The 17,098-nt window shown below is 38.0% G+C and overlaps 2 protein-coding genes across 2 annotated transcripts in view; both read right to left on the bottom strand.

Moving 5' to 3' along the window:
- Nucleotides 1-3,544: 3,544 nt before the first annotated feature.
- UGT8 (UDP glycosyltransferase 8) overlaps nucleotides 3,545-17,098 on the bottom strand; it is a 110,481-nt gene continuing 96,927 nt past the window's right edge. The window contains exons 5-6 of the mRNA XM_086407807.1: nucleotides 7,890-8,109; nucleotides 3,545-6,154 (exon numbers count right to left, since the gene is read on the bottom strand). Coding sequence (XP_086263933.1) covers nucleotides 5,791-6,154; nucleotides 7,890-8,109 — 584 coding nt within the window. The 3' untranslated portion in view covers nucleotides 3,545-5,790. The remainder of the gene's footprint in view (nucleotides 6,155-7,889; nucleotides 8,110-17,098) is intronic.
- On the bottom strand, nucleotides 14,352-14,854 carry LOC147371182 (ribosomal protein eL22-like). The gene has a single exon (XM_086407808.1). It carries the CDS (start codon nucleotides 14,838-14,840, stop codon nucleotides 14,472-14,474), a length of 369 nt encoding a protein of 122 aa, XP_086263934.1. The 5' UTR covers nucleotides 14,841-14,854; the 3' UTR covers nucleotides 14,352-14,471.

Raw genomic sequence — 17,098 nt, 5'->3', positions numbered from 1 at the left:
CAATCCCTGGGTCCAGAAGATCCCCTGCAGGAGGAAAACGACAACCCACTCCAGTGTTCTTGCCTGGAGAATTCCGTGGACAGAGGAGCCTAGCGGGCTACAGTCCATGGGGCTGCAAAGAGTCGGACACAACTGAGCGACTAACACACATGTACACACATTAGTGCTTTGGCTTAGTAATAAATATGTGAGACCTTCTGTTGGGAAAAATAGCTGGCTAAAAATGCTCTCTCAGAAGTAAGAAAGAAGCTCTTTAATAAAATTCATATAATTCTTAAACTTTGTCATATAAGATTTAAAAGCTTTGTTTCAAATTGTTTTTGATAATATCGATTGCAAATAAGCATTCTCTAGTGCGATTTTATATTTACAAACCAGCTGAATTAGAAACTAGAATGAAAAATAACGCTTTCAATAATAAAACAGATGACTTGAAGTTGTTTTGTCACTTCAATTTGGTTTTCTCGTGTTTAAACCTTGTCAAAGTGGAGTCATTCCATTTCAGTGGCACTTTGGAATCTGGTGCAGAGTTGAGCTATGAAGAGAGAGGATACGATGTAACTGTGATGGCCAAATGCACGTCTGAAATACCAGCGGCTGAACAGAAGCCTTAATAAATAGTTGGTGGGTGAATGAATAAAACATTTTTCTTAAACAATAACTTTGAAAAACTGAAGGCACACTAATATGAAAGAAGTTCGTCTATTCAGTATGTGTGTGTGTGTGTGTATCTGTTAGTTGCTCAGTCATATCCAACTCTTTGTGACCACATGGACTGTAGCCCACCAGGCTCCTCTGTCCATGGAATTCTCCAGGCAAGAACACTGGAGTGGGTTTCCATGTCCTTCTCCAGGGCTATTCAGTATATCCATGACTAACACTGTGGATTTGATGGCCCAATCTGTGCTGGCCATTATGCTAAATGCTTTCAACATACAGTGTTTTAAACATTTAGTATAGTTGGAGAAGACTCTTGAGAGTCCCTTGGACTCAAGGAGATCCAACCAGTCCATTCTGAAGGAGATCAGCCCTGGGTGTTCTTTGGAAAGAATGATGCTAAAGCTGAAACTCCAGTACTTTGGCCACCTCATGTGAAGAGTTGACTCATTGGAAAAGACTCTGATGCTAGGAGGGATTGGGGGCAAGAGAAGGGGACGACAGAGGATGAGATGGCTGGATGGCATCACTGACTCGATGGATGTGTCTGAGTGAACTCCGGGAGTTGGTGATGGACAGGGAGGCCTGGCGAGCTGCGATTCATGGGGTTGCAAAGAGTCGGACACAACTGAGCGACTGATCTGATCTGACAGTGGGCAGAACAGAGCATGTGTGTGTGTGTGTGTGTGTGTGTGTGTGTGTGTGTGTGTTTGTGATATATGTATTCAAGATAAGCCCATGAGGTAACCATTATCACACAAATAAGAAATCAGCAGATGGATGGATAAGAAAGCTGTGGTACATATACACAATGGAGTATTACTCAGTCATTAAAAAGAATACATTTGAATCAGTTCTAATGAGGTGGATGAAACTGGAGCCAATTATACAGAGTGAAGTAAGCCAGAAAGAAAAACACCAATACAATATACCAACGCATATATATGGAATTAAGAAAAACGGTAACAATAACCCTGTATGCAAGAGAGCAAAAGAGACACAGATGTATAGAACAGTCTTTTGGACTCTGTGGGAGAGGGAGCGGGTGGGATGATTTTGGAGAAAGGCATTGAAACACGTATAATATCATATAAGAAACTAATCGCCAGTCCAGGTTTGATGCAGGATACAGGATGCTTGGGGCTGGTGCCCTGGGACGACCCAGAGGGATGGTATGGGGAGGGAGGTGGAGGGGGGTTCAGGATGGGGAACAGGTGTACACCCGTGGCGGATTCATGTTGATGTATTGCAAAACCAATACAATATCGTAAAGTAAAAATAATAATAATAATAATAAAGAAATGATAAATGGTTAAAGAAAAAAAAGAAATAAAAAGTTAAAATTAGTAGATGTTGGGGTAAGCTTTCAAAGTCAGGACCCTCAGACAATTAGAGCTTGAGTCCAACACATGATTCAAAAACTAAATAAATTCATGAGGATGTTCCTGATGAAGCAATTCATGGACATGCTGTATTATAAGACAAACAGTAGTGAGTGAACTCTCTAGTGCACACAAAAGCTTTTTTGACACATACTCTTGCCCTCTGAGTGTCCCCACAGAACCCTGCACATATATTGACTATAGGTGCCGGTATTTATAGTTACTTATATGCCCATGTCTCCCAATAGACCACAAGCTTCTTGAAGGAGAGACTGTCCTTATCATCTATAAATTCTCTTGGTATCCAGCTTATTGTCTGGAACAAGGTAGCAACCACAGAATATCAAACAATTTCTACCCCTTCCCCTTCACGGCAGCTCCTAAGTTCTGGTGGATAAATATTCTTTCAATTCACTACAGTTGTGTATTTCAGAGGAAGTACTTACCGTTTATAAATAACAATGGTCCACAAAATTTTTACAACAAGCAGCTGAACTTTTTTCATGTTGATTTCATTGCAAGTTTTATGTTCCACAATGTTTAATTATAATGTCTAATATACTTAATTATTCGGCTTCCCAGGTGGCTAGGTGGTAAAAAATCTGCCTGTCAATGCAGGAGACAAGACGCAAGAGAGGCACGTTTAATCTGTGGGTCAGAAGATGCCCTGGAGGAGGAAATGTCAACCTACTCCAGTATTCTTGCCTCAGAAATTCCACGGACAGAGGAGCCTGGTGAGCTACAGTCCAAGGACACAACTTAGCGACTGAGCAGGCAGGCCTGTGTATCTAATAACAGGCAAAGCTGGCAGTAGGGCCCTGAAGCAGGTCATCTGGGCATAAGTAATCTCATAGCTTTGGCAGAAAAAGGATATGGGTGGGAAAAAACCAAGAGGTCCGTCTTGTCTCAGCAGCACCTCACGACTATGGTTCCTAGCAGGGCAGGGCGGCAGGGATGGGTACCAGATCACAGAAGAGGGTTTTTGTTTGTTGGTTGGTTTGTTTTTTAATTGGAGTCCTTAAGAGGATCCAGTGTGGTGGATTCCAGTACAGCTGGAGAAGGGTGTTGCGTATCACAATATGGAGAGGGGGCAGCGGTAAATATGTGGTTGGGCAGGAGAGGTTCAGAGGAGACTCTTTTAAGGACAATACACTCAAATCTAAGTTGATAAACATCAGTGGACTCTTTACCAGAAAATGCCAACTTTGTACTCAGCAATCTGAGAATGTCCCCAGATTGTAATACAAAATGTCTACATCCTCAAGAAATAATCTCCAGCTTTCTTCAAGCTTAATCATATACCACTGCTTTAACCCAAACATTGCTTCCCTCCAATCCTGGACATCCAAGCTCTGTTTCTACATCTGTGTGGGGAGATATTGAAACTTATGGCTCTAGATAAAGAATGATTAATGTCTTAATTCTTATTTGTATTTGACAAGATGATGACCAGTTATAGAAACACTTGCAGAAGTTTTTTTTAAAAAAATAAATGAATAAATACCTTCATGAAAACTTCACTTTATTAGAGAATCTAGCCCGTGTGGAAAATTTAAAATCACTCTATTTACCAAAACTGGCTAACAATAAGCTTACTAAAAAAAAACAACAACAACAACAATGATCAGTAAATACCTACACTTAACATTCTTAATTATGGGACAATTTTATGATCCATGTTGATGTATTTGTAAGGTAAACCCCTCTGTTTAATAATAATAAAAAAAAACATTCTCACATGTAACACACTGTTTTCACACTCATATACACATATAAAAGATGGGAGACCTGTCTCAGAAACATGTTTATAATGGATATACATAATATTGTGAAATAAAATCTGAATAAAAATTTTATTCCAACAACATTTCTCTATTTTTAAATCATGTTTATTGTTTAAGTTCTTATCACAGTGGAGATTAACTTATGCTTAATCATCTAGTGAATGCCTACTGTCAACTTCATCCAATTCCAAAAAAGCAAAATCAGCTCAGTCATACACTCTAATTCCTGTTGCCATCCCACCACTCATTGCCTGCGTTTTCTTTCCCTTTAACGGCAATATTACAAGATTGTGAAAAGGTAGAACTAATAGGCTTATATATGTAATACCATTTCTTCAAGTATTCAGAGAGCAATGTATTTGCCTGCATTGTACATGAGAAAACTACTTGTGACATTATTTCTAAGTACAGGAGAGTGGCTCCTGGTGGGAGTGTGATGAAGTCGTATGTCATAGTGTATGACAAGGATTTACAGCATTCTAGAATTTTCACAACTCTTCCCATGTTAGTGAAAGTCGTCAGGTAAAAATGCTGTAGTTTTCTACTTTCAGCTGTCAGACATAAGATTTTGAACTACAAATAAATAAAGCATACACTCAACATGTGTAGTGCAAATGCTAAGTAAACAGAATGACATGGAATGAACTCCTAGATGCCAGTGAGTATATGGTTCAGTGGGGAGGTCCTGATTTTATGATGTCTGTGACTTGCACCCCATTCTCAAATGAATACTGTCACTATCCCATGTCAGCCACAAGGATCGAAGAGTCAGAGCAGGCTGAAGCGAGGTGAAGGGAGTGACGAGGAAGTGGGAACTCCTTTTCACAAACAAGTGGGACAATTTCTCTGTCACTTCTGTATGTCATGGCAAGTTTGATTTGGTAACCAGATCTCAAACCTCTCAGACAAAGCAGGTACCAATATGGAGAAAAGCAAAAGATCCAATGAAAAGAATTAAATGTTGGCACCTATATAAGAGATTGTGTGACCCAGACACCAAAAGGGGATGAAGAAGGTGGTTTTTTAGTTAAAACTTTGGAAATATCACATCTGAACATTCAAAAATTACATTATAGAAAAGTCGTCAAACAACGGCCCTGTTTAAAGATGCTATATAAGCAGTAGTCTTCAGTACTTTGAACAAAAATTAGAGCTTTGTTGCTTTGTCTGAATTATATAGCTAAGATAATGTTATTCATTAAAATGAAATAGAAAAAAAACTATAAAATTCTCCCAGAGGCAAATTATTGGTAGGGGGGGAAATAAAAATAAACTATGACAACCAATTTATACATTTACTTAATTGTACGTTCCCCCTCCAATCCAGTTGTTAAAAAAAAAAAAGAAAACAAATTAAAAAACCCCAAAGTACAAAAACAGGTGCCATTTATCTTTTGCATTTTCTTCCTCTGCATTCACTTTTAAGGAAAAAAAGTGTTCTTTCGTGGTACTGTTTCTGAGTTCCCATATATTAAGTTCTAGAAGAGAAACACTTGGATCCTAACTTTCTATTTCATTCTTAGATGTGTTGTACTGTCAACAAATATAACAAGCAGCTGGCTAAAAGTCTCTCATTTAGGAAACATACACACACATAGACATACACACATACACACACAGACAAACCTTTCTAAGAGAAAATAAACCGTTCCTCGTCTGGGACACACATATATCAAGACTTAAAACTAAAGTCTGACACAGTCACTTAATTGATTTAAATAATTAAGGCTTCTAAAAGGTCCAGTGCCAAAACTACCTGTATCAGTATTCGAATAAAATACATTTTTGCATTTTAGGTTTGTGCTTTTTACAGCCGTCTTAATTCCACAGAATTTCATTAATAAGATCAGAAAAGGGAGTGTTAGAATTGTTTACTGATGTTTTTAATTTAGTAGTTGTTAGACTAACTTGTAGCAATAAAAATTCAATGACTGAATAGATTTGTTACTACCAGGTGGGCTGTTGGCTCATTTCACCTTCTTTTCATGTTTAATGTGGCCATTTCTTTTATACTTGCCATTGAGGATTCCATTATGGTAATGTCCATTCACTGTGCTGTGCTTATTGCTTGACCACAGACTTCTGATTCTTCTGCAGATAAATTTTGTCACCCATGACAAGAGGAAGTAAAACAAGGCAGCACCAAGCAAAAGCACGAAGACAATATCCAGTAAAAAATACTGACAGAAAGAGATCTGATGGACGGCGGCACGTAGGTGATGGGCTCCATCGTGACGGAGAATGTAATCGATCCAATAGACAGTCCGGTTGACGGGGTGACCAGGTTGATCCTTGTGGATTTCTGAAAGCTTCTGAGCCCTCTGACGGTAGCTACAGAGTGGAGGCAAGGCACACATGTCATTTTCCACAAGAACATCACATTTTGAAAAACACTATACTTATGGCTGGATGGCATCACTGACTCGGTGGACATGAGTCTGAGTGAACTCCGGGAGTTGGTGACGGACAGGGAGGCCTGGCGTGCTGCGATTCATGGGGTTGCAAAGAGTCGGACACGACTGAGAGACTGATCTGATCTGATCTGATATTTTTAAAGCCTTGATGTACTCCAATACTTTGGCCACCTGATGCAAAGAACTGACTCATTGGAAAAGACCCTGATGCTGGGCAAAACTGAAGGCAGGAGGAGAAGGGGATGCAGAGGATGAGATGGTTGGATGGCATCACCAACTTGATGAATATGAGTTTAAGCAGGCTGCAGGAGTTGGTGATTGGCAGGGAAGCCTGGTGTGCTGCAGTCCATGAGGTCACAAATAGTTGGACATGACTGAGCGACTGAACTGAACTGATACGTTTAAAGGACTTCCCAGATGGTGCTAGTGGTAAGGAATATGCCTGCTAAAGCAGGGAGACACAAGACACATGGGTTCCATCCCTGGGTCAGGAAGATCCCCTGGAGAAGGAATGGCAATCCACTCCAGTATTCTTGCCTGAAGAATACCATGGACAGAGGAGCTGGGTGGGCTAAGTCCATGGGGTTGCAAAGAGTTGGACAGGACTGAGCATCTGAGCACAGTTTTAAAAGGAAAGCTATAGAACACAGATGAAGGGGTCCCCTACTCTGACACCTTGGATGATCAAACATACTGCTCCAAGTGCCAAGAATTACAACCAAGACCCTAGATCCTCTAAGGGGTCAGTGCATAAAGGCTGCCTCTGAGCCCACATATGGGAGCATAAAGAACCCCAGGGCACTTGAATCCAGTCTTTTACATAAAAGAAACATTATTTTATATGAAAGAGCTTTTCTTTATTGTGTGTTCTTAGAATATGGCAATATTTCTCAATCCAGTGTTATGCTATATATCCTGGGTATTAAGAGGAAAAGCTCACACATTTCCAGACATTAATGCCACTTGAAATGCAGGATCAATTAAATGTTGCATAAAAATGGGAAAACCTATGCTTTGTTTTAAAACTATGCAGGCCAACTCCCGACCATTTGAGGCTCAGTTGTGAACTGGGTTAACTCAAGACACATCAAGAATTTAAGAAACAAGATAAAAGATTCTGACCAAGTCATTCATCTGAGTAAATATATCTTGGCATTTCATTGATGCCCAGTGCTAGGGAAACCCAGCACCTGGCAGTATCAAGAGCACCTGTTTTGAAATCAGACAGTCTTGGTTCAAATCCCTACTCCAAAGCTGTATAATTAGGGGTGTATTACTTAAGCTCTCTGAGTTTTAAGTGCCTCCTCTCTATAATGGAAATAAGGAAAATGGTGATATAAAGTTTTATGAGCATTAAAGTGACATAAAGGACACAAAAATTGATAAACTCTAGGGACCCAAAGGTTCCCATGGTGGTTTCTTCCCCAGTTTGGCAAACAGTGGTGGAATATTATTCGAGGTAATACATGGCTGGCCAAATGATTGCGATTTTTATTTTTCAAGTGACAGAAGCATGCACAAGGCATTACACACAGAAATCTAAAGGATATGTCTGTATTTAGTTTATTGATGATTTACTGGCAATTTTCAGCTATTGACAATATGCTGTGGTAAATATAGTTCGCCTGCTTTAATAGCAGTTGAAACCTTACCTGGGGTTATTGATAACTTTCACTAGCGCTTCATACAGCTCTCCTTCAGTCACTGTCTTCCATTCCAGCAGTATCCCCATGCCTTTTGCCTGTACCCGGATCATAGTATCATAATGGTCTCCAAAGAGCGGGATTCCCACCACAGGCACACCATGATACATAGTTTCAAAAATACTATTCAAACCACCATGGCTCAGGAAGGCTTTAATATTGGAATGCCCTAAAGAAGGATTAAAAAAGAAAACCACTTAGAATATTGTCTATTACTCTAGGAAGATGTTTTCCAGAAATTTCTTAAGAGTTGACATTATAATAAACATGCATTTCAGATATAAGATTTTTAAAGACACAGTTTCACTGATTCCTACTCTGTGCCAATTACAATGTTTATTATAAGCATAATTATCAGATGTGTATATATGAATTAAAAGCCATTTTCAGTAGTTAACATTTATAGTTTTAAGAAGTATATTAAAATATCTTCTCCCAAAACACAAATACCAACTGCATTCAAATAGCCAGTAATTAATAATAGGTCAATGAAAGCAAGGAATGACCAAAAATACCAGAGTATAACCACATTCTACTAAACGCAGACACCCACTTCTGGCTACTTAAACATTTATCTATATTAAAGCCAAACACACTCTGTAAAAAAAAGTAAAAATGTGAGGCTGGACTCCAGATGTCCAAGAAATGTTTCTGTGCTTATCCAAGGAGGAACATTGCACAGTGCTCAGTTTTCACAACATTCAAGTCATGTCTGTACCACCTGCACTTCTTAATCTTAGGGTCCAATTCTACATTTTAGGAACAAAAACAAGCAGGGACAGGTAAATACAAAAATTAGTTCTAAGAGATAGGACATCATGTAACATCTGGTTGTCTTGGAGATAAAAGAGATAATTTATCAAAGTTAGTGAAGTATTTCAAACTCCAGATCTCCTTGTGAGCAGAGAGACTTGCATAAAAAACGTAAGACAAAAAAACATGGCACTTGAGATGGGTGTTAGATGGCCAGAAAGAAATTACAGCTTGCAAAAACACAAGCATTTTTTTTAATTTAATTTTTTAACTTTACAATATTGTATTGGTTTTACCATATATCAAAATGAATCCGCCACAGGTATACACGTGTTCCCCATCCTGAACCCTCCTCCCTCCTCCCTCCCCATACCATCCCTGTGCGTCGTCCCAGTGCACCAGCCCCAAGCATCCAGTATCGTGCTTCGAACCTGGACTGGCGACTCGTTTCATATATGATATTATACATGTTTCAATGCCATTCTCCCAAATCATCCCACCCTCTCCCTCTCCCACAGAGTCCAAAAGACTGTTCTATACATCAGTGTCTCTTTTGCCGTCTCGTATACAGGGTTATTGTTACCATCGTTCTAAATTCCATATATATGTGTTAGTATACTGTATTGGTGTTTTTCTTTCTGGCTTACTTCACTCTGTATAATTGGCTCCAGTTTCATCCACCTCATTAGAACTGATTCAAATGTATTCTTTTTAATGGCTAAGTAATACTCCATTGTGTATATGTACCACTGCTTTCTTATCCATTCATCTGCTGATGGACATCTAGGTTGCTTCCATGTCCTGGCTATTATAAACAGTGCTGTGATGAACAGTGGGGTACACGTGTCTCTTTCCCTTCTGGTTTCCTCAGTGTGTATGCCCAGCAGTGGGATTGCTGGATCATAAGGCAGTTCTACTTCCAGTTTTTTAAGGAATCTCCACACTGTTCTCCATAGTGGCTGTACTAGTTTGCATTCCCACCAACAGTGTAAGAGAGTTTCCTTTTCTCCACACCCTCTCCAGCATTTATTGCTTGCAGACTTTTGGATAGCAGCCATTCTGTCTGGTGTGAAATGGTACCTCATAGTGGTTTTGATTTGCATTTCTCTGATAATGAGTGATGTTGAGCATCTTTTCATGTGTTTCTTAGCCATCTGGATGTTTTCTTTGGAGAACTGTTTATTTAGTTATTTGGCCCATTTTTTGATTGGGTCATTTATTTTTCTGGAGTTGAGCTGTAGGAGTTGCTTGTATATTTTTGAGATTAGTTGTCAGTTGCTTCATCTGCTATTATTTTCTCCCATTCTGAAGGCTGTCTTTTCACCGTGCTTATAATTTCCTTTGTTGTGCAGAAGCTTTTAATTTTAATTAGGTCCCATTTGTTTATTTTTGCTATTATTTCCAATATTCTGGGAGGTGGGTCATAGAGGATCCTGCTGTGATGCATGTCGGAGAGTGTTTTGCCTATGTTCTCCTCTAGGAGTTTTATATTTTCTGGTCTTATGTTTAGATCTTTAATCCATTTTGAGTTTATTTTTGTGTATGGTATTAGAAAGTGTTCTAGTTTCATTCTTTTACAAGTGGTTGACCAGTTTTCCCAGCACCACTTGTTAAAGAGATTGTCTTTAATCCATTGTATATTCTTGGCTCCTTTGTCAAAGATAAGGTGTCCATAGGTGCATGGATTTATCTCTGGGCTTTCTATTTTGTTCCATTGATCTATATTTCTGTCTTTGTGCCAGTACCATACTGTCTTGATGACTGTGGCTTTGTACTAGAGCCTGAAGTCAGGCAGATTGATTCCTCCAGTTCCATTCTTCTTTCTCAAGATCGCTTTGGCTATTCGAGGTTTTTTGTATTTCCATACAAATTGTGAAATTATTTGTTCTAGCTCTGTGAAGAATACTGTTGGCAGCTTGATAGGGATTGCATTGAATCTATAAATTGCTTTGGGTAGTATACTCATTTTCACTATATTGATTCTTCCAATCCACGAACATGGTATATTTCCCCATCTATTAGTGTCCTCTTTGATTTCTTTCACCAGTGTTTTATAGTTTTCTATATATAGGTCTTTAGTTTCTTTAGGTAGATATATTCCTAGGTATTATATTCTTTCTGTTGCAATGGTGAATGGAATTCTTTCCTTAATTTCTCTTTCTATTTTCTCATTATTAGTGTATAGGAATGCAAGGGATTTATGTGTGTTGATTTTATATCCTGCAACTTTACTATAATCATTGATTAGTTCTAGTAATTTTCTGGTGGAGTCTTTAGGGTTTTCTATGTAGAGGATCATGTCATCTGCAAACAGTGAGAGTTTTACTTCTTCTTTTCCAATTTGGATTCCTTTTGTTTCTTTTTCTGCTCTGATTGCTGTGGCCAAAACTTCCAAAACTATGTTGAATAGTAATGGTGAAAGTGGGCACTCTTGTCTTGTTCCTGACTTTAGAGGAAATGCTTTCAGTTTTTCACCATTGAGGATAATGTTTGCTGTGGGTTTGTCATATATAGCTTTTATTATGTTGAGGTATGTTCCTTCTATTCCTTCTTTCTGGAGAGTTTTTTATCATAAATGGATGTTGAATTTTGTCAAAGGCTTTCTCTGCATCTATTGAGATAATCATATGGCTTTTATTTTTCAATTTGTTAATGTGGTGTATTACATTGATTGACTTGCGGATATGGAAGAATCCTTGCATCCCTGGGATAAAGCCCACTTGGTCATGGTGTATGATCTTTTTAATGTGTTGTTGGATTCTGATTGCTAGAATTTTGTTAAGGATTTTTGCATCTATGTTCATTGGTGATATTGGCCTGTAGTTTTCTTTTTTTGTGGCATCTTTGTCAGGTTTTGGTATTAGGGTGATGGTGGCCGCATAGAATGAGTTTGGAAGTTTACCTTCCTCTGCAATTTTCTGGAAGAGTTTGAGTAGGATAGGTGTTAGCTCTTCTCTAAATTTTTGGTAGAATTCAGCTGTGAAGCCGTCTGGACCTGGGCTTTTGTTTGCTGGAAGATTTCTGATTACAGTTTCAATTTCCGTGCTTGTGATGGGTCTGTTAAGATTTTCTATTTCTTCCTGGTCCAGTTTTGGAAAGTTGTACTTTTCTAAGAATTTGTCCATTTCTTCCACGTTGTCCATTTTATTGGCAAATAATTGCTGATAGTAGTCTCTTATGATCCTTTGTATTTCTGTGTTGTCTGTTGTGATCTCTCCATTTTCATTTCTAATTTTATTCATTTGATTTTTCTCCCTTTGTTCTTGACGAGTCTGGCTAATGGTTTGTCAATTTTATTTATCCTTTCAAAGAACCAGCTTTTGGCTTTGTTGATTTTTGCTATGGTCTCTTTTGTTTCTTTTGCATTTATTTCTGCTCTAATTTTTAAGATTTCTTTCCTTCTACTAACCCTGGGGTTCTTCATTTCTTCCTTTTCTAGTTGCTTTAGGTGTAGTTAGGTTATTTATTTGACTTTTTTCTTGTTTCTTGAGGTATGCCTGTATTGCTATGAACTTTCCCCTTAGGACTGCTTTTACAGTGTCCCACAGGTTTTGGGTTGTTGTGTTTTCATTTTCATTCATTTCTATGCAAATTTTGATTTCTTTTTTTATTTCTTCTGTGATTTGTTGGTTATTCAGCAGCGTGTTGTTCAGCCTCCATATGTTGGAATTTTTAAGTTTTTCTCCTGTAATTGAGATCTAATCTTACTGCATTGTGGTCAGAAAAGATGCTTGGAATGATTCCAATTTTTTTGAATTTACCAAGGCTAGATTTATGACCCAGGATGTGATTTATCCTGGAGAAGGTTCCGTGTGTGCTTGAGAAAATGGTGAAATTCATTGTTTTGGGATGAAATGTCCTATAGATATCAATTAGGTCTAACTGGTCTTTTGTATTGTTTAAAGTTTGTGTTTCCTTGTTAATTTTCTGTTTAGTTGATCTATCCATAGGTATAAGTGGGGTATTAAAGTCTCCCACTATTATTGTGTTATTGTTAATTTCTCCTTTCATACTTCTTAGCATTTGTCTTACATATTGCGGTGCTCCTATGTTGGGTGCATATATAATTGTTATATCTTCTTCTTGGATTGATCCTTTGATCATTATGTAGTGACCTTCTTTGTCTCTTTTCACAGCCTTTGTTTTAAAGTCTATTTTATCTGATATGAGTATTGCTACTCCTGCTTTCTTTGGTCTCTATTCGCATGGATAATCTTTTTCCAGCCTTTCACTTTCAGTCTGTATGTGTCCCCTGTTTTGAGGTGGGTCTCTTATAGACAACATATGTAGGGGTCTTGTTTTTCTATCCATTCAGCCAGTCTTTGTCTTCTGGTTGGGGCATTCAACCCATTTACGTTTAAGGTAATTATTGATAAGTATGATCCTGTTGCCATTTACTTTATTGTTTTAGTTTCAAATTTATACACCCTTTTTGTATTTCCTGTCTAGAGAATATCCTTTAGTATTTGTTGGAGAGCTGGTTTGGTGGTGCTGAATTCTCTCAGCTTTTGCTTGTCTGTAAAGCTTTTGATTTCTCTTTCATATTTGAATGAGATCCTTGTTGGGTACAATAATCTGGGCTGTAGGTTATTTTCTTTCATCACTTTAGGTATGTCTTGCCATTTCCTCCTGGCTTGAAGAGTTTCTATTGAAAGATCAGCTGTTATCCTTATGGGAATTCCCTTGTGTGTTATTTGTTGTTTTTCCCTTGCTGCTTTTAATATTTGTTCTTTGTGTTTGATCTTTGTTAATTTGATTAATGTGTGTCTTGGGGTGTTTCGCCTTGGGTTTATCCTGTTTGGGACTCTCTGGGTTTCTTGGACTTGAGTGATTACTTCCTTCCCCATTTTAGGGAAATTTTCAACTATTATCTCCTCAAGTATTTTCTCATGGTCTTTCTTTTTGTCTTCTTCTTCTGGGACTCCTATGATTCGAATGTTGTAGCATTTAATATTGTCCTGGAGGTCTCTGAGATTGTCCTCATTTCTTTTATTTTTATTTTTTTTTTTTTTGACTGTTGATCAAATCTATAGATTTTATTATATAGTTACACCCAATTGTGTTTTTGCTATATACTTTTAACTTGAGGCATCTGTAAAACCAGTACACTAGATAAATCCTGAAATTCCACCAGCTATAAGCTATTTAAATATTGTTTATACAAAGTACTTGGGGTGGGGGGGAGGTGGACAAAGGCTTATTTACAAAATGGAAGTCAGATGCAGCAAACTTATGATTACCAGAGGATACAGGGGAGAAGGATACATTGGGAGATTGACACTGGCATGTACACACTACTATACATAAAACAGGTAAGAGTAGGAAATGGCAACCCACTCCAGTGTTCTTGCCTGGAGAATCCCATGGACAGAGGAGACTGGCGGGCTACAGTCCGTGGGTTTGCAGATCGTTAGACACAACTGAAGTAACTTAGCATATAACTAAGAAACTGTATAGCACAGGGAACTCTACTCAGTACTCTGTAATGGTCTATATGACAAAAGAAACAGTGGATGTCTATGTATAACTCGTTCACTTTGCTATATACCTGAAACTAACACAACACTGTAAATGAACTACACTCCAATAAAAATATAAAAAAGTCTTAATGGAAAGCCAGCACTATATAAACAGCATACACTTAAATAAAGATCAATGTTTAACATACAAAGTAAGGTTTTTTATTCACTGATAAGCTAAAGGTCCATTTCAAGATGTTTCTTTTGTATGCTTAATAAGTTTTATTAGCAAGCAAAGCCCTGTGAAGGATGGCATCATCTAGTCCTCAGACTCAGATTCATCTTCATCTTGACTAATCTGGAAGTAACGAAGCTCGTAAGTCTCCTTGTCAGATGCAACCACACGAAGCCAATCACGAAGATTGTTTTTTTTAAGGTATTTCTTGGTAAGGTACTTCAAATACCTTTTAGAGAACTGTTTCTCAGAAACGACTATGATTTTATTCTTGAAGCGTTCAATGTGAACGACATTCCCAAGATTTCCAGTTTTTCCATTCACTTTAACCTTCTCCCGCAGAAACTGTTCAAAATTTCCCGAATCAAAAATTCCATCTTCTACTGGATGAGTAAGATCCAAATTAAACTTCCAGGTTGACTTCTTAGGCTTCTTGTCTTTCTTCGGCGCCATCTTGAAGGCTTGCCGCACGATGAGAGCCTCATTTCTTTTAAATCGTTTTTCTTTTATCCTCTCTGATTCATTTATTTCTACCATTCTATCTTCTAATTCACTAATCCTATCTTCTGCCTCTGTTACTCTACTATTTGTTGCCTCCAGAGTGTTTTTGATCTCATTTATTGCATTATTCATTATATATTGACTCTTTTTTATTTCTTCTAGGTCCTTGTTAAACCTTTCTTGCATCTTCTCAATCCTTGTCTCCGGGCTATTTATCTGTGATTCCATTTTGATTTCAAGATTTTGGATCAATTTCACTATCATTATTCGGAATTCTTTATCAGGTAGATTCCGTATCTCTTCCTCATTTGTTTGGTTTGGTGGGCATTTATCCTGTTCCTTTACCTGCTGGGTACTCCTCTGTCTCTTCATCTTGTTTAAATTGCTGAGTTTGGGGTGTTCTTTCTGTATTCTGGCAGTTTGTGGAGTTCTCTTTATTATGGTGTTTCCTCACTGTGTGTGGGTTTGTACAGGTGGCTTGTCAAGGTTTCTTGGTTAGGGAAGCTTGTGTCGGTGTTCTGGTGGGTGGAGCTATATTTCTTCTCTCTGGAGTGCAATGAAGTGTCCAGTAATGAGTTATGAGATGTCTATGGTTTTGGAGTAACTTTGGGCAGCCTGTGTATTAGAGCTCAGGGCTGTTCCTGTGTTGCTGGAGAATTTGCTTGGTATGTCTTGCCCTGGAACTTGTTGGCCCTTGTGTGGTGCTTGGTTTCAGTGTAGGTATGGAGGCGTTTGATGAGCACCTGTCAATTAATGTTCCCTGGAGTCAGGAGTTCCCTGGAGTCAGGGTTTGGACTTGAGCCTCCTGCTTCCAGTTATCGGTCTTATTTTTACAGTAGTCTCAAAACTTCTCCTTCTATACAGCACCATTGATAAAACATCTAGGTTAAAGATGAAAAGTTTCTCCACAGTGAGGGTCACCCAGAGAGGTTCACAGTGTTACATGGAGAAGAGAAGAGGGAGGAGGGAGTTAGAGGTGACCCAAATGAGATGAGGTGGAATCAATAGAGGACAGAGCAGGCTAGCCAGTAATCACTTCCTTATGTGCACTCCACAACTGGACCGCTCAGAGATTTTCACGGAGTTATACAGAGAAGAGAAGAGGGAGAAAGGAGACAGAGGTGGCCAGGAGGAAAAAAGGGGGAAATGAAAAGGAGACAAATCCAGCCAGTAATCAGTTCCCTAAGTGTTCTCCACCATCTGGAACACACAGAAATTCACAGAGTTGGGTAGAGTAGAGAGGGGTTAGGGAGGAGACACAGGCGACCTGGTAGAGGAAAAGGAGAGTCCAGTAATCTCACTCCCAAGTAAAAAAATGGGTACTGAAGATTGGGTTCTTAAAGGTACAAAATTGGTAACAAATACCTAAAAGCAAAAATTAAAAATCTAGAGTAGAGTTTGGAATTTCAAAAATACAATGTTAAAGAAAAGAAGAAGAAAAAGAAAGAGGAAAAAAACAAACAAAAACAAAGTCACAAAATTTATAAAGAAAATATAGGTACAAAATTGATAACAAATACCAAAAAGCATAAATTAAAAATCTGGAGTAGAGTTTGGAATTTCAGAAATACAGTGTTAAAGAAAAGAAGAAGAGAAAGAAAGAGAGAAAAAAAAAGTCACAAAAATTATAAAAAATATATAGGTAAAAAACTGATAACAAATACCAAAAAGCTAAAATTAAAAATCCAGAGTAGAGTTTGGAGTTTCAAAAATACAATGTTAAAGAAAAAAGAAAAAAAGAAAGAGAAAAAGAAAAAAAAAAACAAGGTCACAAAAATTATAAAATATGTATATATGAAGTTTGCTTTAAAAAAAATAGGGTCTTTTTTTTTTCAAAGTAATAGTAGGTTATAAAAGTGAAAATTAAAGGAGTAATAGAGGACCTAAAATTTTTTTAAAAATTAAAAAAAAAAAGGAAAGAATGAATGATTGTAAAAATATATCTAGGACTTTCTCTGGTGGTGTTGTGGGTATTGTGGGGTCAGTTCATTTTTGGCTAGTTCCTTGGTCTGGCTTATATTTCTCAAGATCTATAGGCCCCTTCCTATGTAGTCGGTACTAGCGACAGGGTTTTAATCTATTGCCTATCGCTTCCAAGGCGGTTCCCTCTGTTACAGCTTCTTCTGTTTGCTGGTCTCTTCAGTGTCTGATTTCTGCCCTGATACAAAGGGGGCGGTGGTGGACACTTTTTTTTTTTTTTTTAGGCTCAC

This window comes from Bos grunniens, chromosome 6, assembly GCF_055505025.1.
Source record: "Bos grunniens cultivar Pamir isolate PY7600 chromosome 6, Bosgru_T2T1.0, whole genome shotgun sequence".
Taxonomy (NCBI): domain Eukaryota; kingdom Metazoa; phylum Chordata; class Mammalia; order Artiodactyla; family Bovidae; genus Bos; species Bos grunniens.
The sequence above is the reverse complement of the archived record's forward strand: the minus strand, read 5'-3'. Positions and strand labels throughout refer to the sequence as shown.

Bases quoted from the DNA above. Each gene is read 5' to 3' on its own strand.
- LOC147371182 (XM_086407808.1), bottom strand. From the start codon at position 14,840: ATGGCGCCGAAGAAAGACAAGAAGCCTAAGAAGTCAACCTGGAAGTTT.